The 26,375-nt window shown below is 42.2% G+C and overlaps 1 protein-coding gene across 7 annotated transcripts in view; it reads right to left on the reverse strand.

The window, feature by feature from the left end:
* The window catches only part of FOXRED1 (FAD dependent oxidoreductase domain containing 1), a 942,813-nt gene that overhangs the window by 332,510 nt on the left and 583,928 nt on the right, over nt 1-26,375 (reverse strand). For all 7 annotated transcript variants that reach the window (XR_011201503.1, XR_011201504.1, XM_069224511.1 and 4 more), the window contains one exon: nt 24,827-24,956. Coding sequence is in view for 5 of the 7 variants with exons in the window: in XM_069224511.1 (XP_069080612.1) it covers nt 24,827-24,956 (130 nt within the window). In the remaining 2 variants the exon portion in view is untranslated. The remainder of the gene's footprint in view (nt 1-24,826; nt 24,957-26,375) is intronic.

Below are 26,375 nucleotides of genomic sequence, written 5' to 3' on the forward strand. Positions count from 1 at the left end.
CATGGCTTCGTTGGGGGTCCAGCTCCAGTACTCGTCTCCATTTCATCCCGAGGGAAATTCTGTTGTTGATCGATTAAACCGCGATTTAAAGCAATCCTGAACAGCCAGAGTCTTAGGTAAGGGTCGTAGTTGGCTAACCCACCTGCATGGAGTTCAGAGAGCACTAAATAACCTGCCTAGAAGGTTCCTGGGGGGGTCGTACTTCATATGAGTGCCTGTTCGGAACACAAACGTTTGTTCCGGATCTTGATGGTCCTGGTGTGGAGGCGGCAGAAACACCTTTTGACATAAATGATTGTGTCACTGTTTTACAGGAATTACAGCAGTTCCGTGAAGATAACTCTTCTAAAAGTGCCACCTCCACAGGAATTGAGGATGTGCCAGTAACACCTACCGGCTGGATTCCCAGGGTTGGGGATCTTGTGCGTGAAAAGGTCGCAGTGAAAAAATAATTTGGCCCTTCTTATGCACCAGTCCCTGTGTTGGGAATAAACGGAACGAGAACTGTTATTCTACCCCTGTTGGCAGGTGCCAAAGAAAATCGCTTTGATTCTATTGACAATGTCAAGTTACACTGGCCGATTCTACACAGCCGACCAAGAGGAACGTCCAGTAGTACCAGAATCCCTCTCACTACTGGGGAAGAAGTTCTGCTTCAAGTTATCTATACCAACACTGTTGCCTCTCCGATCTTGGGGAGGGTGGATAATGATCTTGCATTAGTTCCACTAACAACCAACTTAGAAACATTTGATCAAGTCACCATGACTACACACGTGACGGATGGTGCTATCTACAGTGTACGACCGTGAGAAACACCAACTCCTCCATTGACTACGGCAACACCTTTTGCACAAACTGCCTCTGGTTACTTTGCCGACAACAACGATGGTCTGTCGGACTCGTTTGCCTCTTCGACTACTGACCTGTCAGGTCCACGTAAGCTGATGCGTTGGCTTAAAGATACGTATTTTGTTTTTCCATGGAACTATCTGTGACTTTTATTGACTATGCTAGCATTTTTTCTTTGGATTGGGTTTGTCATTACCTTTTTTCTGTTGATACATGGTCATTTTCTTCCTGAGAGATCAGCGGTTGAACAGGTGGAGGTGGTGTTGAAAACACATTTCTCATCACATAGGGTTCGAAGAGACTTGTCCTTTGTGAACATTTCTGCAGTGCCAATTCCGAATGGGATTGTGTGGGACAAAGTAATGTTTGATATATACGGTCCAACTGAGATAATTCAAATACTGTATGTCCTAAAGTTATATATGAATGATATAGTAATACCAGGCATTGTATCTGATGATTGGGAAGTGAAGACAATTGGCTCAATGATGACAGAATTACAATATTATACTGTCTATGAAAATGAAGATGTTTACCAGTTTAAAGACAATTATGGTGACATGTTTTGCTATAATTGTTATGGGCACCACTTCAAACATAAAGCAAGTAGTCCAAAAACTATATTTGACTATACGCAATGGTAACATTGCTTAACTTCCCCACAAGGGAGTTCTAAAACTTATTTTGACAAATGTAAGTATTTTTCTGGGCATCATTAAATGAATGCTAAGTCATATTATTTTAGGTTGACTCCGACTAAAGATAAACCAATGTTGCTGACCAACACGAAATTTATATATTCGGACTCCTTTGTTTCCCGGTTATCAATTGAAGGTTATGAATATTGGTCAAACAATGTGGATTTGAAAAGTGTTTGGGGAACAAAAAATTGGCAAACCAAGGGTAGAGAAACTTTGTTTAGAGCATGTCTCATTCCCGTTCAAATGATTTTTTTAAAATGAAACAGTACAACAGACTAGCTGTTTAGGCTTAGCTACAATCAGAGAATTGAACATGCCTAGTATACCCGTCCCTGCAAAATTTGATAACTGGCAGAAGTACACAAATGCAACTTTTAGTGAGCTTACTGAATAGGTCCAGAATGGTACATTTAATGCTTCACAGACACGTCCAGGTGGGAGTTTATTGTGGCCAATAGATACCAACGGGTGTCATCAACGTTTTGTCACCTCCTCGGGGGGTTTCCGAACAAGTAGGTCAGACCCTCGCTATATCTCACCAGAACATGCTGAAATAATTACAACATATAGTGTGGGAAAATTGTGCCAACAATGGCTAAAATCATCCTCGCTAGATGCAGTTAAGACACATCTCACTCTCCTATCTAATAACACTGACTTACAATATTTTTTGTCAGGCCCGAAGACACCACGTAGGAAGCGTTACTTGTATGAAGTGTACAATGAAATATGGAAACTTTCCCAACCAGAGGCTGCAGCCCGGTTAAGGCAGATAGATCAGCAAAATCTGAAAAAAGCATTAGCTGTTGTGGATAATGGAATTCACACCTTGTCCGACCGGATATATACAATTAACAACATTGTTTCTTCTTCTATAGACATTATACGATCTGATATGTCTTCTTTATATCATGGACAGCGTCAGACCAGGTAAATTATGCAGTTGGGTTGGACACTTCAGACATTGAAGGCGGGTCGCGTTCCGTGGCAGCACATCAGTGCCAGGGAAATATTTTTTTCCTTTAATCTAACGCGACAACAACTAATGGCTAAGAAGGAGGCGACTTAGGTCTTGCTCAACATTGAAAAGTTAGAAAGATTGCCTTTTACCGTGGCCGAGATACCCTCTGCAGAGTGGTTGATACACGGGATTATTAATCTGCCCATTTCTACATTACAATTCACTTCTTGTTTGAAACATGTTCCGGTAGGCAGATAAGAAAAGTTGGGAGATAGTTACATCCATGAGGTGTGGGAGCTTCCCTTCTTGTACAAATGCCTCAATGGCATGAAAGAAGTCTTTCTTAGTGGTAGTGAATGCGAGACTTCAGTCAGCCATTCGATGATTTGTAAGCAGCTGTCCTTGCATGGGGCGTGTAATGCCTCGGTGGCGAACTTGGCTTGCTATCTGAAGGGAGTTCTGGTCCCCTTGATTAAACGCACATTCCAGGTGCTTTCAAATGTCAGCTACATCCTCCTCAATAGTGAAGACTGTTGTGGCATGCAGGCCGGAATAGTTTACGTTGTTTCGGTCACTAAGGTCGTTACTTGCTGCGGGAGTGTGTTGTTTCCCCCCACTAAAATTAGGAGGTAGCAGATATTTGGCCTCACATTGCTACTTCCAAGGTGAATTTCGACAAGTTAAGTAGACTGAAGGCTTTATTGTTTCAGAAGCATGTGGCCCTTACATCTGCACGCAAGACCTACGCACTTCAGGTGGCAAGGTCATCAGCGGAAATACAGTCCCTATTAAATACCAACTTTCCGAGCCACTTTGGTGAACTCGTGGGATGTATATTTAATGCGTCCAGCACGGCTGGATTAGCAAATTTTTTCAAAGCCGTTGGTGTTGGTTTCGTTCACACCTTTTCTTCCATATTCCGTTTAATACCTTCGGCTATTCATACAATTTTCTGAAGCATTTTTCGGGGATTTCCGATAACTTTGGCTTTATTAGCTGGCATTTTGCTGTTGCTGTTTTTCCGCAATGGCTGTCCCGCCGCAACAAGGACAAATGAGGGCGCTCCCATAAGCGCAGCTGTATAGTGAACGCATGATGCAGCACTTTGGAGCAACACTCCTGGAACATTTGGAGTGTGACTGGTCTGTCATTCAGACCGGTTTTGGATTGTGTGCAGCCTGTGTTTCGGTGCCGTTGGTGCTCTTTTGAACATGCACTGGACGTCTGTCTCTCACAGCAACGCCCCCCAGTGGTTGATGCTGATCTGTTGATGTTCCCAATGAGGGCTCATTACCAGACATGCGTGCTGCGGCTGCGTTTGCTTCGAGAAGCTGATTGCGAGCTACCCTTCCTGGAGGAAGTTGATGTTAACTCGTTCACAGGCTCTGCATGGGATGCCGCCTTGGTTGACACTGGGGCTTTGGAACACACCTGCTCCTTGATAGTCTTTGGCGTGGAATTTCCGGTTTTGTCATCTGCCAAAGTGGAGAATCTCCTGCTTTCCATGACCACTGTTTGAATTTAACTCATTCTAAATTGACATAGTCATTTGAATTTGGCATTTGGCTGCATGCTTATTTTTTAAATTGAGGATTAATATGCTTTAGTGTCCTCTTAACTTGTTGAAGTTTGATAGGGTTTTTTACTTACATTTTAGCTTAGGGCATTTTTAGCTTCGGCTTAAACCACTTTCTACTGACAAGGGGAGGGTGTAATGTAGCCATTTTTTAATGTAGCTTCATGCACATTAGGTTAACATGTTAGGCCTCTGTGCACTTTGCCCTAGATACATTTTAATTAGCCTCGCACTGTTATTTTTCAATAACCAGTTTTACGGTCTTGTTTTATTTCTTTCTATCACACTGTTTAGCTTAGTTCAGCACTGTGTTCTCAAACAGTGCATTCTTGCTCACCCTGTGCTTCAGTCAAGGCTATAGTCTGGTACATTGCCGGTAAACGTGGTAGAAGTTTAGTCTCTGGTGTTCGTAGAAAACACGCATTCTTACGTAGGGACATTTCTTAGAACATTTGCATGTTAGTTATAAAAACACTTTCTAGTCCCAGTACACGTCAGAGGGAGATTCCCACCAGGAACCTACAACTAGATGCGGACTGCCCCGTTGCAGACGCTGATGCATATTACAGGCCTTTGCTCAGGTATGAGGGTTGATGACCTCCCGGGGGAACCTGAAAGGCAGGCTTAGAGCTTCACATGCTGTGCTCAGAATATAACTTAGAGAGAACCTAATCTAGTTGCACTATGATAGCCTTATTCTTGTGCTTCACTCTCATTGTTACTATTTTAATCCTACTGTGCTGTGTAGTTCTGGTTATTGCAGCTCAGGTTTTGCTATCTAAAATGCAGTCGTTTTATTAAACCAATCTTTAAAACTTAAACTGCCTTTGTCATTTCTATATGAGACCGTACTGTGTATAAGAGAACTGGTTGTGACCTGAGTGACCACGACTTCCCTGGGAAGTACTAAGATGTCATGCGCTCGGCTGCCCAATTGTCTCTTCCCTTCAGGAGAGATGAGGCACTGCTAGTTAGCCGGAGTAAAACCCGGATTTGGGGTGACAAGGGTCCTTCACCGTGGGTCAGACTTAGTCCTCCACACTGCGAACGATCTTGCCAATCCAGTAGTCTCATTAGGATAATGAGAGCCTACGCGACAAGACAACATGTCTCGGTTGTAATGGAAGTCTTAGGGGAGCCGCTGCTAGGTTCTTTCCTTATAAACATACTAGGTACTGTGTGCACTGCCTGCTTGAGATTCCTATTTACATAATTGTTAGTCTAGGCTTGGCTTGAGGACTAATATTTCCAATAATTCATTCCACCTCTCCAATTAACAAATCAATTTTGTTCAGGGTCCAACAATCAGTTTTGTTCATTACCTTGCTATGTTTAAGCGTTCACTAAATGGGTTCTGCTACCTTACGTTTCCCCATTAAATTCTACAAACACAATACATACAGATGGTACAGTAATGAGGCAGTAGGTTAAATAACTTTGTTAAATAGACTTTAACTAGTAAAGTAATCACACATACAAACGACAGGAAGACCTAGAGCAATCAAACTGAAAAATCATAAGCTTGAGCTTCTGGGAGAGAGAGGCCCAGAAGACACCCTATTGCTACTAGTGCAAATTTGTCTACTAGCCTAATGACTCTTGCCACACACTTTCCTGAAAATGCAATACTTAATGATATACCCCAAAATTAAAAGAAAACAAAAGAACAAACACTGCTAACCAGTGCTAAAATGCCTGTTATGTCTCCCTAAAAAATGGTGTAATTGGTTTATACCCAACTGGTATATTTAATATACTTGTAAGTCCCTTGTAAAGTGATCTACCATAAACCCAGGCCCCATAAATTAAATGCTACCAGTGAGCCTGTAGCACTTTGTGCCACCCACTTATGAAGCACCTAAAAACATGTCCCAGGCCTGCCATTGCAGCCTGAATGCAGTGTCCCACTGCCATAGCGACATTGTATTGAAAACCTCTAGGCTATCCTAAAACACCCCTTTTATTACATCTAAGTCACCACTAAGGTTGGCCCTAGGTAGCCCATAGGGCAGGGTGCTGTAAAATTAAAAAGTAGGACATGTACTTTTACGTTTTACATGTCCTAGTAGTGAGAAACTCCTGAATTCGTTTTTAACTACTGTGAGGTGTACCCCTCCCATAGGATAACATTGGGGATCTCCTATTACAATTAAAAAGGAGAGGAAGATGATATGGCATGTTTGGTATCTATGATCTTGTAATGATAAATGGTAAAGTCAAATTTATCATTACAAGTTTGAAAATACTACTTTTTGAAAGTTGGCATTTCCCTGCCCTCCAATCTGTGCCTTTAGCCTACGTTAGGTCACATGACTGGGAATAACTCACAGTTGAGACTTTATGGATTTCACCCCAGACAGTCACAAAATAGTGGGATTAGCAGAGCCTGACTGGCTCTTCCACTGGCAGGATGACAAAGGGGTGGGGGGGGGAAACAAGCAGGGGTCAGTTGGGGGCATGGCCCTGTCCCACTTGCACCTGAATAGACTGTGCTCTGCCACCACACAATAGGCTTAACGACCCTGTGTTGTCAGTGCAGCCAGCAAGGAGCTAGGGCAGGGGAGGCAGGAAACCCCTTAGAACTTCAAACAACCTTTCTGTAAACCTCCCCCCCTTCTAAGAGCAGAGAACCAGGGTATAAAAATAGGCTGAGACCCATTAGTGAGTTCACTACTGAACCTGCAGAAGGACTCTCAAAAGACAGCCTGCTGCTGTGACCTGCTGTGCACTCTATCCCACTGCTGCTGTAACTGACAGGACTGCTTTGTTGCCTGCAGCCTACCCTGAACCCTTAGAAGCTAGCCCTAATATTGAGCCCTGCATCTTCAGCTGCACCTAGGACTTCCAGAAGTGGTTTACTGGCCGCCTGTTCAGAGCCATCGGGACTTTACAGGCTCCCACCATCTTGAACCTGCACCTGGACTCAGCCTGAGTGAGTGAACCTCCAAGAGGTCTCCATCCACTCCTGGACCCTTTGTTGTAGTGCTAAGTGTGCCGAGATTGCCAATTTCCAAAACTGAGGACTTTGACAAAATTTGGCCAAAAAGTGTTTAAAGAACTAGAAGGAGGACCAACCTGCTTAACTATCTACCCAAATTGCATTACCAATCACACTGACTTTGCGGCTTCTACCGCTATGTTCTCCAAAGGGTATCCCACCTGGTGGAACTGTCTTCGACTACAGCTTTCTGCTTTGCACTGCTGGAGATTTTTGTCTTACATCTCGACAACTAAGTCCGAAGGTAAAAATCTTCACCCCCAGCTTCACTCTACGGCTATCTGACGACAATGCTCTCTTCTTGGATTCTCCTGTAGCCTTGCCCTGCAGAACTTCTACCTTCTTAGAGACTTTTTTATCGAAAATGTTCAAAGTCCGAAGGCAAGCGCTGACCGAGCCCAATCCACTGTGTCACATACCTGCGCTCCATTGTGGTTGGCTTTAAAGTTTGACTTTGTCCCAGTCTAGGGCGACCAGATGCTCTAAGTTGGCGATTTTGCTTTTAAGTGCTAATTGGAACCTTAATCCTCAAAATTCATAACTCTAGTTCTCCTAATTGTTTTTTTATGGTTTTGGTGCCAACCCATTTATTATCATTTTCTCTGTTTTTCTAAATTGGTTTCGGATTTTTATTGTGCTCTGTTTTCACTATACTGCTCTTTGTGTACTGCATAAATACTTTACGCCAGGGGTTTTCAACCTCTTCTGTTGTGAGAGAAACTTCTGATCAGTGAATATCATTGTGAGCTAGCGAAGGCTAAACAGCTCGCACAATGTTACCAGACAACCCCACACCCAGCTTCATTGATTTTAAGCATAATGTTCAAAGAGCCAGATTCTATGGTTTGAACAAAATTATTTGACTTGGGGCACTATTATGGGCTGCCATGTATGTGAGTTTTTGGGGGATGTATTAACGTGTGCATATGAATGGGATTTATTTGTATGGGTGACAGAGCCTGTGTCGTATGTACTTGTGGCACTGGGCATACCTTTCCCTATACGTGGCACTGCAATTTAAATTGCAGAAAAATGTTCTGCAAAAATATAATACATAACACTTTTCTGTACTTTAAATTTCTCTCATTTAAAGAAAATGATTTTTGTTTTCCGGTTATACTTATGACAGTGTCTACTGGGAGCAAGAGGCCTGAACGTGAAATGGGAGAAAATTAAAATGAGGAATTAAGGTAATCATTAAGGTAACTTTTCATTTTAATTTTCTTCTATTTAAAAGCATTCAGAAACATTATTTTGTTCACAGCTTCAATATTGAGCTGACAAGGACTTTTATTTAAGAGTTAAATATCTCAGTGCTTCACTTGTTTAATTCTGTGCCCCAGTCACAGCCTGGGTCATTCTTCTGACTGAGCACTGCTCATTATCAGGCCCTATCTGCGGACTGATGATATTAATGAAAAATAAACACAGCCTTCCCTTAACTTTAAAATGCATGTCTGACCTTATGCTTATTTAGAAGCAAAATCAAATCAAGGATGTGGGTTACTCTGAAGGTGTCTGGGAGCTACTGGTAGCTCGGGATCAACTGCACAATCACATTGCCTTTAAGTTAAGCATGGCTGCTTTTTATGCCAAGCTACCCAGGGTTAAGCACAATTAATTTAGTGGCTTTTTAGGGTTCACCGTACAAGGGACTGGCTGTTGCTTGAAGACGGCTCACACCCCAGTCAACCAACAACCTAATGTCTTACGGAACGTTATCAAATAAAATTGTACTTTAAAACGAGAAACACCAGAAGCTCTCAACAAAAAGTTTAGAGAAATTCCAAATGCATGGATCCTTGGGTAGGGAATAAACAGAAGGATCTTAGGGAAAATGGTACACTGGAAAGAGAAACACCAGCTGGTCGTGGAGAAAAGTTTAGAGACAACCCAAAAACTTGAATCCTATGGAGAACAAAGATGAAATAATAATCAATACCATATTTCATTTCACATACCCGCTGACATTTTAGTTTCCCAATTCACCTCAGCTGCTGGGCTTCCTTCTAGGCTATTTGTTTCCATGTATACTCTTTTTGATGTCTAACATGAAAGGTGTGGGATACACAAACAAATGAATAACACCACTCCTCTCTACCACTTCCTTTCCTTCATCTTGGATAGGAGCTTACATATTAAGCTTGGGGAAAAAAAAGTCACATCATAAAAATAATGAACTGTTCCAAACCCAATTTACACATTTGTTTGCTGGAAAAAATACTTCCTTCAGATCAGAGTGCTAGTGATGTTACTGCTTAACTTCACTCTGTAAATAGTTTGCAAGCTGAATCAGTAAAAGGATATAAACTATGAATAGAACTCATCCACCTAGATGGTTGAACATGAAAATGTTGGTGCCTCTCCGTGGGAATCAGCCAACCTTTAACTATGCTAGCTCCATTCAACAACTCAGTCAAAATGGTTACTTGGGAAGTGAATTTATAATGTTTTGACACACATTCATACATGATGCAAGGTAAGAGCTGGACTGCCACTAATATGACCCTTCCCCTTCCAATAATTTAGAGAGACACCAGAGCCAGGAAACACCCTGGTCTCCTAAGAACAGATGATCTGGTTTCTCACCTCTAAGGGTAAAGGGATGCCTTGATCATGATTAGAACTGGGCAACCCAAACCTTTTAGTGCCCCACAATGCACAGTGAAGAATGTCGTTAAGAATTGTATAAGTCTGTCACGAAGGCTAATGCAGTTAAAAGAAAATTCTATGGTGCAGTCACAGGGAAAAACTAAAGTAAATGGTTACATAAAAGATTCATTAGTTAGGAAGAATCATCACCAATATTTGCCCAAGTCAGATTTCCTTAAGGCTATCATACAGGAGAATAAGATAGCTGCAAGCACAAGTGCAAGGATGCTACAAAGCAAAAGTAATCTCGATCTTGCGATTCGTGTGAACAGATGCTCTCATGAGAACCATGAGGATATCAGCCATCTTGTAGACATTCGCATAAAAGGAGAGAATTCACTGAAGTAACTCACTTCCAAAAAGAGTTCACTTCATCTTCCGGAGCTGCTTTTCCTAACTGCAGACTTCATTTGGTGACCATGCTTCTTAACAGATTCCTTGCTCCGTCACTTGGAGAGTGGATTTCTGTTTATCTATTTACTGATAAGATCATGCGATTTTGGACGTGCTAAACATTTTCTTTCTCTCTTGGAACACTCCGACATTTGTAAAAACTAACACCGTGTCTCTTTTTGACATCACATATTCATTTCTTCCCAAGTTTGTATGTCAACCCAGACCTGTGAAGTTAACACTCAAACTCTTTTTGGATGCCACATATTTGTTTTTTCCATGTTGTGATTTCAACCTTGTGCATAAGGTGGATGACAGAAAGTCAGTATTTATAAATGTATTACAGACTGTATAAATCTAAAATGTATGCTTTCTCGGTTTATGTCACGACTCGGGGACAGAGCAGACGAGGCTTGCTTACTAAAAGGCAAAATATCTGGAAGTAGGGCAGAAAGAGAATGCTACAACCTTTGAGACTGTGGAGACCAGTTCATACGAGACTGGGGCAGAAGGACAGCAGCAAGGACAAACAGGTCACCCAGTCAGAATGCAGCAGAATCACACCATGGGTAATTTAAGCACCTGAGTGGCAGTAGTAAGTTGCCTTGCAACTGCTTAGTTGTATGGTTCCTGTTCACATTGCTTGATCAGTGCTTTGGTATTTCTTGGCACCTTGTTATTCCTTTTTTGCCCTTGCTTCTCTCAGCTCTTCCTTCGTATGCCTCCGAAGAGCTCCCTAGTCCTGGGAAGGTAACTGGGACTTCCTGGGTCTCATAATGGATTTTCTTAAGAAGCATCATGTAAAATCGAAAAGATGCTGGATTGTCATGTATTAATATACAGGCAACAATGCAATTTTATATACAGGTGAGTTTGTCAGTGACAGCATTCAAGTTCTGAACTAAAAAAAGAAAGAAAAAAAATGTCACCAGTTGCACTGCTTGTAATCTCACTTATGACATCACTCATGATATGTTCTATGACATCATTTATGACATCTCAAAAGACATTAAAGACAATCCTGACATCATCCATAGAGCGTGTTAAGTTTGTTTTATAGTTTCTATCATGGCAGATAACTAACAAAGTACTTTCTCAATCTAATTTTGTACAGCCTGTGTCCAACTAATGGGTGTAAGTGTTTACCAAACGCATGTGTTCGTAATGCATCATAGCTCTGTAGAGGTACGGAACATATTATGAATGTTTGTATTCACGACCAACTCTGTGTGCAGGTGACAGTCAACTTGTATTCTTTATGCTCCACATAACTTTTTGGTTCTGCAGAAAAGGACTACAAAAAAAGAACGATTCTTTGTAGTAGGTACTAACTAATAAGCAGCCTTAAGTTTTCGGGAGAATCGTGTCCGCATGAACATTTATACTTAAAATGGAAGTGTGTGTGCACCAGGTGCTAACCTTTATACGCATGCTTGCTTTGATTCAGAAGATGGGCTATCTTCAAAGTTTTCACCACAGTATGAAGGGTGCAGGTAGTATGATTTTTAGCACCTTCAGATCTTGTTATTTCTTTTAGCAAATAGTGCTTTTTTGCCAACTATTGCATAGAATGTGCCTTGCCCTTAGTAGATTCTTTTGAATACTCAGAAGTGTATTTCTTATAAGAGTTTCTTCGTTTGCAAATAGTGTCCTATAGAGTGAACTCTCGCCATAGACCGAACAATGTTTACAGTATTCAGTTTTGTACTGATAATCATATTCATTTCTTAATGTAGGTTCAGTTTCGTCAGGGGTTTGATACAGATAACAGTTGTCCATAGCAGGACATTTGAGGAGGAAATGGCATTCACTGTTTAGGCTTTCTCTGAACAGTTGTATACAGATTGAACACCATACCCATGAGTGTTTAAGAGATATATATATATATATATGGAAAATGTCACTTACCCAGTGTACACATGATTTTTTATGTGAACTATACTATGTGTAAAGCCATAGCAATTTATACAGCACTATGCAAGGAAACAAAGCTTTGATGATGTCATCAATGATGCCATTTGAGATGATATCTGTGATGTTATAAGTGATTTCATAGAACATGTAATGGGTGTTATCAAATGTAAATTTATGTGTTTTTTTAGTTCAAAATATTAATGTTGTCACTAACAAATTCACTCAACTGTAACACTGCTTTAGCCTTTGTTTTTTTCAGTGAATTTCTAGGATTTTTAGAAAATGTAACGTAATACTTAATTACCATATGGAAATGGAACCCCCGCTGGACATGAACTTTCAGATTTCTCTCTCAAATGATGGGTGCGCTTAGTAGGGTGGACTCTCTTTCAAGACCTCTGTCTCAAATGACTGATGTGTGTAGTTGTGAGTGTGGAGGGACTGGCCTTTCCTTTCAAGCCTCTCTCTCAAATGACGGGTTTGCATAGTAGGATACTGGATTGAATGGCCTTTCTTTTGAGACTTCTCTCTCAGATGAAGAGTGTGTGTAGTAAGAGGTGTGAATGGACTGGTCTCTCCTTTTGGACCTATCAGATGATGGTTATGTGTTGTAGTGAGGAGGGAGGGACTGGCCTCGCCTGTCAAGACCTCTCTCAGATGACGGTTGTGCATAATAGTGAGTGAGGAAAGACTATCCTCTCCTTCAGACCTCTCTCTCAGATGACAGGTGTGCATTGTAGGATGTAAGAGTAGCGATTGGCCTCTCCTTTGAGACCTCTCTCTCTCAGATGACTGGTGTGTATAGTAGTGTGTAGGGAGGGACTGCCCTCTCCTGCCAGACCTCTCTCTCAGATGATGGGTGTGCATAGTAGAGTTTGTGAATGGACTTGCCTTTCCTTAGAGACCTCTATCTCAGATGACAGGTGTGCGTACTGGGGTGTGTGGATGGACTGGCTTTCCTTTCAGACCTCTCACTCAGATGACAGACCTGCGTAATAGGATGAGTGTGAAGAGTCTTAACTCTACTCCCAACCAATGGTCGTAAATAGCAGACTAAGATAAACACCATCTCCAGTAACACTCCTTCCTACAATAACTGTGTGTACCAGAATCAAGTACCTCTTCCTATTTTCACAATCCCGCAAAAGTCACGCAACATTGTAACATTTGTTTTAAATAAGTAATCTTCTACTCATCATATGTACTTAGCTCTTACAAGCTTTCGCTTAAAAAAAAAAAAAAAGGACCACAATATGCATTCCTACTAGTACAGTGTATTGATCTATTCCTTTTTACTATTTACGATCCTGTGAAAGCCCTCCTGACAAAATCTTGGGGTACAAGATGCCTTTCTCCTGCCCCCTTATATAGCTCTTTCCCTTGACTTCCGCAACATCTCCAATCTTTCAAAGTAAACAGTAACAGCAGCTATTTCATGTCAAACATTCCAACAGCCAGCCAATCAGTGCGTTCACAGGACTCGTTGGAGCCTCTCGCTCCCCTGAGAGTGTGAAGAATCACGGGAAAAACTGGACTTTCTCCCAATCACAGAAACCCATTCTTGAATTTGTAATCTGAATTTGGAGGCTTGCAACACTCCAGCAAACCCAACTCCCAAAATATGCAATTATTTATCACACTGAAATTATCAAAAACTACTGAAAAATGTATACCAATTCACAAAAAAAGCACAATCTGCAGCCTATGATCTCGCTTCCTGCCGAATTTGGAGTAATTCTGTTCAACAGTTTTTGCTGTAGCCTGTCTTAAAGAAGTCTATCAGGACTTTGTGATTTGGGACAGCTCTTTTTTTTCGCGGCCCTCCCTTGACGGATCACCCCGAAACTTTCCAGGAAGAAGCTGAGGAGAATGAATTTTTGTTTTGGAAAGTTTTGTGAAGATTTGTCAAAAGGGGTGGATATTATTAGCAAACCAAAAAACACACTTTCTATGGAAAAGTAGACCTAACTATAACTACCGAGTGGTAACCACCACTAGGTAAAACACACACACACATGGTTATGTGGTGTGTGTCTGAGTGGGTGTATGGATTTTTTTTCTTTGAATTAGGGTCTGGATCTGCGGACCCACTCATATCCCCAAAAATCCACGAGGATATGGTAATTCTCTTGCACAATTTCCTGTCCATGATAGGACGCTTAAAGACCCCTGCATCAGTCCCATGGGGTCAGGGTACCTCTATCCTGAAATCTTGTATCACTTTTATATTTTAGCTTCCCCGCTGGGAACGGAGTCCCTGTGAGGAAAATGGCAGGCACAGCTGTTGGTGCATGGATCTGCTAATCCACCTGGATCCGCAGGGGATATTATTACTAGATATAAATAAATATTTTTACTTTAATAACTCCAAAACTACTGAATACATTGACACCAAATTTAAAAAAAAGCAATCTTTTTGGACCATGATCTAACTTTCTACAAAATTCAGTGCAATTCCAGTCAGTGGTTTGGGCTGCAGTTGTGTCTAAAATCACTGTGGGAAATTCCATAGGGAAAATAGCTTTTAGGACCCCTCCCTTTTTCTCGGTCCCTGCTTGATGGATCACCCCAGAACTTTACAGACAGCAGCTGAAGTGATAGGCACAACAGGTTTGAAAATGTTGTGAAGATTTGTCAAACAGCACCAAAGTTATTGGCAAAACAATAAACGCTTTTCCTATGGAAACTAGGAGATATATATTTATAGAAATATATACACATACATACCCATTGATGGTCTCCACTAGGTAGCTGTAGTCAGGACCACGTTTCCATACCATAAGAAAATAATGTTTGTTTTTGTTTATAACTTTGGTGAGGTTTGACTAATCTTCATGAAACTTTCCCCAAAAAAGTTCATCCACCCTAAGTTTAGGGGTAATCTGCAAAGCGAGTGCTGAGAAAATGGGATGGGGGTCCCAAAATGTGTTTTCTCCATGCAATTTCCACAGGAAAATTTCAACAGTGATACTGCAAAAACTGATTAATGGTATTGCACCAAATTTGGCAGAAAGTTAGATCTTGGCCCAGAAAGCATGCTTTCTGTGATTTGGTGTCCACCTGCGCAGTGGTTTTTGAGAAATTAAGGTTAAAAATGTATGTGTGTGTGTGTATATATATTTATCTCACTTAGTGGCAGGTGTCACTAGGTAGTTATAGATCGGACTTTTTTTTTTTTTTTAACTACAGACAGAACGTTTTTTATTTTTTCCAATAACTTTGACACCGCCTGACGAATCTTCACAAAATGTTCTAAATTTGTACTTTACTCAGTTCAGCTACTTTCCAGAAAGTTTTGGGGTGATCTGTCAAGCAAGGGCCGAGAAAAAGGGTGCGTCCCAAAATATTTTTTCCCCATTCTATGTCAGTGGGATTTTTCCAAAGTAGAACGGGCTACAGCGCAAACCGCTGAACGAAATTACACCAAATTTGGCAGAAAGCTAGATCTTGGTCCTGAAAGCACACTTTTTGTGATTTGGTGTAAATCAGTTCAGTAGTTTCAGAGATATTAGAGTTTAAAAAATATAGATATATAAGGATTCAGATTCATGAATCCGGTGATTTGGGGAAAAGAAAGGTCATGATTGGCTGGCCGCAACCTGACAGAAAAATTGCGGCTGCCGTTTTCTTTTGTCGCATTGGCTCATGGAGTGGGAAATGTTCAGTAAAAAAAAAAACACATAAGGGATCAGGATACAGGTATCCTGACCTCAAAGGACACAGAGGGGTCCCCGTGGGCAAAAAAATTCCCAAATATTTTTATTCCGTCCGATTCACGGCTGGATCCATGGATCCTCTAATTCACAGGTGGATCCGCAGATCCAGAAACAAAATGGAAAAAAACAACCCACTGCATCCAAGCTCATGCTGCACATTGTCAAAAGTGGTGCGCAGCTTGGGTTAGGGTGAATGCAGGAGCCAAAGGCCATGCACAGTGCGGAGTTGGGTGGTTTTAGGGGTTGGTCACAGGCCGGGCCCTGTGGCCAATCTACACTGCAAAGGCCGTGTGCAGTGCAGGGTTGGGTTGGCCACGCCCTACAGCCAACCTCCGCTGTACCCAGCCAAAGGCCGGGTGCTGCGAGGGTTGGAATAACGTACAGTAATTAAAATTACTTTATGTTAAAAAAACACAGAAATCTACTGAAAAAAAACAAAGGTTATAGGGACGTTATAGTTAGGTTCTGAATTTACTCATACAAAACCACAGAAATTCAGCAGTTATAGAGTTGTTTCAAGTAACTGTAACTCGCACCCTAAGTTAACTAAAATGTGTGCCTTTGCCAAGCACTAAATACTCCACATATTATTGTAATTATATTTATATAGCGCTTATTACCTCTCACTAGGCATTGAAGTGCTTTTCAGCAAGTAGCACATTACTCCGGAACCCAAGAGGAATTAGTGGTGGATCAGTACAGGAAAATATGAGTACATTATTAGTTACTTTGAGCATAGGATATGCAAGTTTGTTAGTTGGATTGACTAGAGTAATGGAAGGATAGAGGAGGGAAGAATCCAGAAGTGTTCATTGGGAGTTTACAGTAATAAGATGAGGCATGGGATGAGTAAAGGAGAGATGGAGGAAGGAAGAGACTGTAGAAAGTGGAAAGAGATTGTAGTAGTAGAAGGGGTTTTGAATTAGTCAAAGGTGAGATAAATGACGGAGAATGTAGTGGGGTTGTTTGGGAGATCATAGTAGTAAACTGAGGTTTGGGTGAGCTAGATGCGGTAGAGGAGGGAAGAGGTTAGGCAGGTGTAATTTTGGAGAACAACGTAGTAGAATGGGTTTGGTATGGGTCAGAGTGGGGATGGAGGATAGGTTGATAGAGACATGGGGTGATAGGGAATCAGAGTAAAGCTTACAAGAGAGTACATTTTATTTTATTTTGTATTTATTTAATTTTATTTAGAGTAATAAATAGATATGTAAATACATAGTAAGAAAATATATGTGTAAGGAATATAATGATGGGTATTATAACAATGAGATATAACGTATTGTATGAACACAGACTATCAAGATTTACAATATTTTATGTTATTTTATAAGTGTACTTTTCGAACATTCATCTTTCCTTAATTTTTCAATAGTAAAATACTTGCTGTTAAAATAGTTAAGGTAACATTTGTTCATTGTGATATAAAAAAGAAAGCAGGGATTCATAAGTATCTAATATACCAACTTACCTCGGAGCTATGCCATGACCTATGAACATAAGTCTAGAATAATATACACATATATGTGTAAATACACACACACACACACATACAAACACACGTATACACACATATATACATTTAACCGTGAGAAAAATACATTTGTTAAACAGGCTTAAAGAGTATGTAAATATTTTATCATTATGAAATAGTAAGTATACATATTTCTTAAAGAACTATACATATCTAGAATATACACATAACCAGATAATAAATATTTAACACAGGCATATGCAGCCAATTGCAGTTTGGATATGGCAGTTATGAAGCAAACAGCCAACTCTTGAGTAGTCTTCTGAAGACAAGATCGTTATCCATGGATCTTATATTTGGGGTAATGAATTCCAAAGTTTGGGAGCTTGAACAGAGAAGGGTGTACCACCAATTGTCTTTTTCTTGTATGGTGATCTTTTAAGGCGGGTTGCCAATCTTGAGCGGAGGTTTCTTTGTTGAATGTATTTGGTTATTTTGTTTCTGATTCAAACCGGTCCTGTTCCATGGATAGCTTTGTGAGTGATACAAAGCAGCTCAAAGGCGGATCTTCTTGCAACTGATAACCAATGTAGTGCTACCAACGCAGGGGAGATGTGGGTTTGTGGCTCGACATGTAATAGTAGCCTGGCTGTTGAGCTGTGAATACGTTGTAGTTTTTTCATAGTAGATATAAATGATCCATGGTAGAGGCCACTGGCGTAATCCAGTTTAGATAGTACAAGAGAGATAGTAGCCTTCACCTTGTGTGCAAATCCGAAGTGGGGGAAGATGCATCCAGAGTCTTCAAAGTGGTGTAGCTTGATCGTGCTAATTTGTTCATTTGGGCAGTCATTGTTAAATTGGAGTCCATGGTAATTTGAGGTTTTTAACTTCCTTAGATACTTGAGAAGGTGGTCCCAGATCATCCGGCCAGGTGCAAAGTGGGTCATAATTTTTCCAGTCACCACATGAGTATTTCTGTTTTGGAAACTCCAAGTCATCCACTGATCAACGGCGCTGAGGCAACTGAAACTCTGTTTTCAATGTCTTTAGGGAATTCCAATTTAAGGAGTAGTTGTGTGTCATCTGCATAGTTGTAGCATGTGAGTTGAAAATCATTGATTAATTCTGGTAATGACATCATGTCATTGATGAGATCTTGTATGACGTTTGCAGTAACATTACTGATAAGAAAACTGTGCTTGGCAAGGGCACTATATATATATATATATATATATATATATATATATATATATATATATATATATATATATATATATATATATATATCAAGCCGTGAATGATCTGCGTATCCAACAGATCAAAAGATTTAATCTGATAGTCTGACAACACATCAACAAAAGTGTGGCACCAGCCATTTCAGGACTCAGTTCCCTGTCCTGTGAAAAAAGTATAAAAACAAAGGAGGTCAGAATAGGGATACCCTGCCCCTTGTGAATTGGGGGGTGAGTGGGACTGTGCGCTGATAAAAAAATACACAAGCTCTTGCCCTCTTAAAATCTCAGCCCGGGGTGGGCCAGGTCTGAAGGGGGTCGGCGGATTTATTTTAAAAACATTTTTTTTTAAGGGGGTGTGAGGCCCTCCTCTCCCAGAGTCTTCTTTATGCCCAAGAGACCCTGTCCCCCTAGGCCGCTTTTTCATTAAATGGGAAGGGGGAGGGTACCCTCCCCCTTCCTTTCCGAGCTTTTTTAGGCCACAGGGATCCCACCCCCAGGGCCCATTGTTTTTGTAAAGGGGAGATGGGGTGCAGCCCTTCCATCCCTTACCCTCTTAACCATTCCTCAGGGCCAGGTTTTATGTTTTGGGGTGGGGGGGCATAGGACTAGTGACCTGAACCATACATGGGAGACTGGGACCTTAAACCCAGGGCCCACTGACATCTACAGTATCCTGGGGACAACATCCAGAGGACACTGCTGTGTTCCCTGCCACAGAGGGTGTGGCGAGCGAATATGAATTTTATTTTCTGCCAACACTGTCCCAGGCTGGGAACACAACTACCCTCCAGCTAGGGCGGGAGCATAGAAAAAAAAAGACAGATGACTCCTGCCAGCACTACAACGGGTGCTGGATCGAGAGCTAGCTGGGGCTGAAGAGGCATTGGATTATATGGGTGCCCTCTGTGGATACAGGGGTACCCACTTGAGGAAGAAAAAAACAAAAGCAGCTCCTGTGGACACCCGGTATGGGTGCTAGCTAGGGAGTTGGCAAGTGCTGCTGGGCTTCCCACGTGGCCAGCACTGAAATATGTTGTGGGTGGGCACCACATTAAAAAAAAAAAAAAAAAAAAAACCAGTCTCCGCCAGCACCCGGCTGGGGAATCCCAAAACTTGAATATGTTATCATTGGACACCCACTTAAAATTTTTTACAAAAATAAATAAATAAATGAGCAGCAGTAGCCACTCTATTATTCACAGCTCCATACAAGGATTGCCCCAAAATGCCCTAGGGCATATTCAATTATATTTTTCATTTGCCTAAAAGGGGCAGGGGCACCACCAACTATTTTTTAATGGTATGAGGGCTGGAGAAAATCGGCCCCCCACAACATAAAAAAATGTTGGGGGGGAGAGCAGCACTTACCATGCACTGCTAATTACCTCTAAAATATCATCACTTGTGACGTACTTTAACATCATTGATAAGATTACTGCAACATCTGAAATGACATTATTGATGATAACACTGCATAGCAGAGGTGTGAGTTATAGTTACTTTAGGGTACGACTTATAGTTATTTAAGATACCCATAACTGGTGAATTTCAGTGGTTTAGTTTGTTTAAAATGGTATGCTTTAACTGATTTTCAACTATGAACATGCTTTGCTAGCTGCAGAGAGAATAGTCAAAATGGCAATGTGTCCAATAACGAAACAACATACTCAGATTTCAATGGTTAAGATCTAGAAATAGATAACGTCATACCACAGCAAAAGCTTCTGTGTCAGTGCTCCAGCCACATCCAAATGAGGTCCAGACTGAATGTACTGACACTGATTAGTTCAGTATCTCACACTTGATTCTACAGTAAACCCAAGTCCTGCATATAACGTTGAAGATTATGGGATTTGTTTTGCATCCTATGAACAATAAGCCATAATGATTTGACCTATTCAAGAATGTACCTCACCCCGCAAGGATAGGCGTGGTGGGAAGAGTTGGGGAAGGGAGGACTCAACAATAGGCAATGTGACTGGCGGCCTGTGAGAACATTTCTAACGAGTACAGGGAGGCAACAAAATGAATAAAGACAAGCAATTGGTGTAGGAAAGTACCCTCTTTTTGGCATCTTACCCCCCAGTTTCTGCCTGTCAGTGTGTTTTTGACTGTGTCACTAGGGTCCAGCTGGTGAGAGCCCAAGGGCTTATGTTTTATGGCCTGCTTGTTAGTGTGTTTCACTGTTTTCTAAATTGTCACTGAGTCCTGCTAATTAGGACACGACTGCTCATGCTCTCTCTGTTTCTAAATTTGTCACTACATACTGGTAACTCAGTATTTCACTCCAAATTGGCATACTGGTCCCCCCTTACAAGTCCCTAGTATATGGTACCAAGGGCAATGGCGTTCCAGGGGATCCCTATGGGCTGCAGCATTTGTTTTGCTACCCATTGGGAGTCCATACAAAGGCTTCTACAGGACCGCCACTGCAGCCTGTGTGAAATAGTGCATGCACTATTTCACAGCAATTTTCACTACACCAGGTGACATATAAGTCACCTATATATCAGATCTTCCAACCCTGAAGGCTGGGTGCAAAGTACTTGTGTGTGAGGGCACCCCTGCACTAGCAGAAGTGCCCCCATGTCATCCAGGGCCATTTTCCCAGATTTTGTGAGTGCGGGAACGCCATTTTAAGTGTGCACTTGACATAGGTCAATACCTATGTCCAGCATCACAATGGTAACCCTGAATATGGCTGACAACTGGGAATTGTACCCCAGTACTGATTCCAGTATTTGGTGCACTCTAGGGGCTCCACAGTGGACCCCAGTACTGCCATACCAGCCTTCTGAGGTTTGCCAGGCAGCCCGAGCTGCAGCCACCTCACAGACAGGATTCTGCCTTCCTGGGGCTTGAGCAGCTCAATCTCAGGAAGGCAGAACAAAGCATTTCCTTTAGTAGAGGGGTGTTACACCCTCTCCCTTTGCAAATAGGTGTTACAGGCAAGGGAGGGGTATCCTCCCAGAGCCTCTGGAAATGCTTTGAATGGCACAGATGGTGCCCTCCTTGCATAATTCAGTCTACACCGGTTCAGGGATCCCCAATCCCTGCTCTGGCGCGAAACTGGACAAAGGAAAGTGGAGTGACCACTCCCCTGTCCATCACCACCCCAAGGGTGGTGCACAGAACTCCTCCAGAGTGTCCCTGGGTTTTGTCATCTTCAATTCCAAGGTGGAGGGGTACTCTGGCAGCATCTGAGTGGCCAGTGACAGCAGGTGACGTCAGAGACCCCTCCTGATAGGTGCTTACTGGTTAGGTGACCAATCCCCATCTCAGGGCTATTTAGGGCCTATCCTCTGGGTGTTTCTTCAGATTCGGTTTGTAAGACTCCAGCAGGAATCATCTGCATCCTTTACTTCATCTTCTACCAACAGAACAACTGCTGAACGCTCCAGGAACTCTACAAAACTGCAACAAAGATGCAACGATGACTTCTGCAACATTGTATCTTCAGCTCCTGCCAGCAACTTCAACAGTTTCCAGGTCGTGTATCCTCAGAGGAGTTCCTGTATTCCGCCTGCACCAGAAGAACTGAAGGAATCTCCTGTGGAGTGACAGTCACTTCCCTGCTTCAGCAGGCACCTCTCTGCAGCAACAACCGGTGGCTTGGGTCCCCTCTCCAGACAACAGGTGTGGATCCAGAAAAACGGGTGGTGGACTAAAGTGACTCCGACAGTCCCAACGTCCAGCTGTCCAACTTTGGTGGAGGAAAGAGCTTGCCTCCCCACGCAAGACAGTATCCACGTGCACCGCATGACTTGCAGCTGGAAAGGTTTGTGTGCGACCTTCCAAGAAGTTGTTTGTGCACAGCACAGCTTAGGCCCCCAGCACTCCATCCTGCGACACACAGCTTCCTGAGGGGTTCTCCGGCGGAGTGGGAATCCTTTGTGTAATGCTGCATGGACCTCCAATTTGCACCTTCTTTGTCCCCGGGCTGTGGGACTCCTGTGCACATTGCCTGGTCTTCTGAGGGCTCTCTGAGTTGCTGAGAGCCGCCTCAGTCACCCCCTCCAGGGTAGAGGTCCCTCTGGGTCCCGGGCAGCACCATTTTCCGCTAACTTCGAGCTTTGAGTGTGCCAAGGTTTGTTGGCGGAATCCAGAGATGCAAACCAGACTGCTTTCATCCATCCGGCGTGGGACATCTTCTGCACCAACCAGGAACCTGCATATGTCTTCTTTGGTGCAATACTGACATTGTCTACTCACCAGTGGTTCTTCTTTTGCACCTTCATCCAGGTTAGCAGGGGTTCCTGTTATCCCTGGACTCTCCAGTGCTTCTTGGACTTGGCCCCCTTCTTCCACATGTCTCCAGGTCCAGGAATACATTGCTGGGGTCTTGCAGTCTCTTCTGGTTTTTGCATAATCTTCTAGCACGACTTCTAGTGTGTTTTAGGAAACGTGCTGTGTTTTACTCCTGCTTTCCTGGGCTCTGGGGTGGGGTCTATTACTTATCTTTGGAGTTTCTTACACTCCCAGCACCCCTCTACACACTACACTCTCATTCCATTATTCTAGTATATGTTTGTGTTCCCCCAGGTCCATTGCAACCTATTGTGATTTTCACTATTTGCACTGTTTTCTTACTGTGTACTTACCTGTTTTTGGTTACTAGTGTATATATTGTGTAATTTACTTACCTCGTAAGGGAGTATAGTCTCCAAATTATTTTTGGCCTTGTGTCACTAAAATAAAGTACCTTTATTTTTGTAAGGCTGAGTATTGTCTTTCATGTGTGCGAGTACTGTGTGACTACAGTGGTATTACAAGAACGTTGCAGGTCTTCTAGTTCAGCCTTCGCTGCTCTGCCTACAGCTACCTCTAGACAGCCTGGCTTCTAGACACCGACTACATTTCACTAATAAGGGATAAACGGACCTGGTATAAGGTGTAAGTACCTTTGGTACCCACTATAAACCAGGCCAGCCTCCTACAATTGTGTATAGCCCACCTATCTCCCCCACCAAAAACTCACAACTCATGAACACCGACATACACACCTTACGGACTGCTCACCTTCACAAAACTGAATAAAAATCTGGTTTGCGATTAAATCATTGGAAAGTCATGCTTCAAATTAATATGGACGCTGTTATACAGTACTAATGGCATATTATGCGCCATGCAAGTATTAACAATACCAAAAATAACCACTACGTAAAGAGTTGCCTTGCCATTCCATATTTATTTTTATTGCAGAGCGCGCTAACAAATCCCAGTTAGATGACGCTTTGAAAAGTTGACAAATAAATAACAGTTAAAACCCCTGTGAGTCACTGTTCTCCTCATCTCCAACCACACTGCTAGTCGAACCAAGATGTATTTAAAAACATAAGCAGTACTTCTTCCTTTTTATTTCATGCTAATCTGATCCCGCTCACCCTGCCTAACTCTGCAGTTATCTTAGCAGGGAGAGTAGCGCCAGAAGAGGGTTGGCTGCAGGCACATGCTCGAAAGGGGGAAGAAATGGTAAAGTATGATCAGGAGCAGTATAAACAAGCATTTGCAATGCAATGGGTCTTGCGTTTGCTCAAGTTAAAGCTAATAGTGATTTAAACTGCTAACCAGACTTTTCTTGCCACAAACTAAAAATGAAAAGTAACAAAGTTTCACATAACTAACCAGACTTTTCTTGCCACATAAACTGAAAATGAAAAGTAAAACAGTTTCATATAAGCGAGCCAAAGGCAGCCATTAGCGCAAAGCAGACAGATAAAAGGAAACAGAAGTTTGCTTGCAGTGAAACGTATCGGCAAAAGTGTAGTTATCCATGTAACCGTCAAAAGTGCAAATAGCCATGTAATAGGGTCGATGTCATGCAAAGTGATCGACTACTGCCCAGAGAGCTTGCGCTGCCTACAAAATTAAGGAGAAAAAGTAGTCCAGAAACCATACGGAAAACACAGAGCCTTGTATGGTTTCAGTACTTTACTGGTGCGCTCGAGGTGGGCTAAACACTGGAAAAGGCATGACGTATGCATGCCTTTCATTAATTAAATCAAGCAAATTTTAAAAGGTAAGACCACGAACCAACCAAACTGATGGGTGTGAAATGAGGCGTGGTTATAAGACCACAGAGAGATTACAACAGGGACAGAGCACTTTGCACTCAACCTTAAAAATTAAGATTGGAGCTTACAGGAAGAACAGAGCTAAAGGAGGCCACGGTCGAGGGGGACAATGTGAGGACTAGAGACAACCATAAACAAACACTTGTAAGTGGAAATAAACAGATGACAAGGGGAACTGAGACTGCATGGTTATGATGTTATTTTAAGTTCAGTTATATCTGCGCTCGTATTTAATGTGCTGGCCTCTACTGTAACAATCAGTTCCTGTTGGGCTCACCTCTGCTGGTGAAATGCCACCAATATAATTGCCAGCCATGCCCTCCCGTCTGAAGTACGCGCCAGAAGTGTCAATCAACAGCGGACATTCCATACCCGGTCCATCAGGGCAATGGAATACATAGGCATACCTGCAGAGAGAAGTAGAACAGAGGCGTTGCACTCAGAATGACTCGTCAGAGGAGAATTAAAATCATACTGTTAATGTACGTAGAAAGCTCAACTCATTTTTTTTTGCCGTGACAGCCACATTTAATACCCTGCCCGCCTATCTGTAACAGTATGGAAATGCTTATACGAGGGTAGGAAGAATAAACTACGAACTCTGACCAAACCTCGTGAGATGTCAATCTGTAGTGGTGTGGGTCTGCCCATGTTCAGGCAAGCAGGCCTTCATTGAGGTGGGCAATCCCTTTGTTCAAAAGAGAAGGCCAGAGGTGGACATTTGTTATAATATCCAATACCCAATAGATTCTAAGCTCCAGAAATCTACTTGGCAGTGAGGTGAAAATTGAAGGAATTCTTCTAATTATCTCAGGGCTCTGATAACCGCGTTTATGAATATACATATATTCTAACAGGATTTGGATTCTAGTTAGGCTCTGATTTTCCCATATTTCTGCAAATATTCATACAGGGACTGAAGTAGGGTAAAAGTGGTAGTAACAGGGTTGGGATGCCCCTGTGAGACCCACTAAGTTTCATGTTAAAAGGTATTTAGGCATTCACCAACTCCTGTCCAATCTCTTCCTAAACTAGCAAAGGTTGGACGTTTTCTCCTGATAAGGTCAGAAACAGAACTTTTCTTAGGGGAGAGGAAAACATGAGGTGTAGGAGTGAATTTGCAATAGTTCAGCATGAATATATATATATATGAGAGAGAGAAAATGTCACTTACCCAGTGTACATCTGTTTGTGGCATGTTCTGCTGCAGATTCACATGCTATGCATAGTCTGCCATCTAGTGTTGGGCTCGGAGTGTTACAAGTTGTTTTTCTTCGAAGAAGTGTTTTCAAGTCACGGGATCGAGTGACTCCTCTTCGGCTCCACTGCGCATGGGCATCGACTCCATGTTAGACTGTTTTCCCGCAGAGGGTAAGGTAGGAGTGATAGAGTATAAAGAAAAGAGATGTCCATGCAAATGGAATATATATATGTATGTATAAGTGAATGTTGAACTTAAACTGCTACAGGCTCCCAGGGAGGTGGGAGGGTGCATGTGAATCTGCAGCGGAACATGCCACAAACAGATGTACACTAGATAAGTGACATTTTCCGTTCTGTGGCATGTGTTGCTACAGATACACATGCTATGCATAGACTACAAAGCAGTTTTACCTCCCATAAAAGCGGTGGTTAGCCTGTAGGAGTTGAAGTTGTTTGAAATAGTGTTTCGTACAGCTTGACCTACTGTGGCTTGCTGTGTTGCTAACACATCTACACAGTAATGCTTGGTAAATGTATGTGGTGTTGACCAAGTGGCTGCTTTACAAATTTCGGCCATTGGTATATTTCCTAAGAAAGCCATTGTAGCCCCTTTTTTCCTTGTG

This window comes from Pleurodeles waltl, chromosome 3_1, assembly GCF_031143425.1.
Source record: "Pleurodeles waltl isolate 20211129_DDA chromosome 3_1, aPleWal1.hap1.20221129, whole genome shotgun sequence".
Classification (NCBI taxonomy): domain Eukaryota; kingdom Metazoa; phylum Chordata; class Amphibia; order Caudata; family Salamandridae; genus Pleurodeles; species Pleurodeles waltl.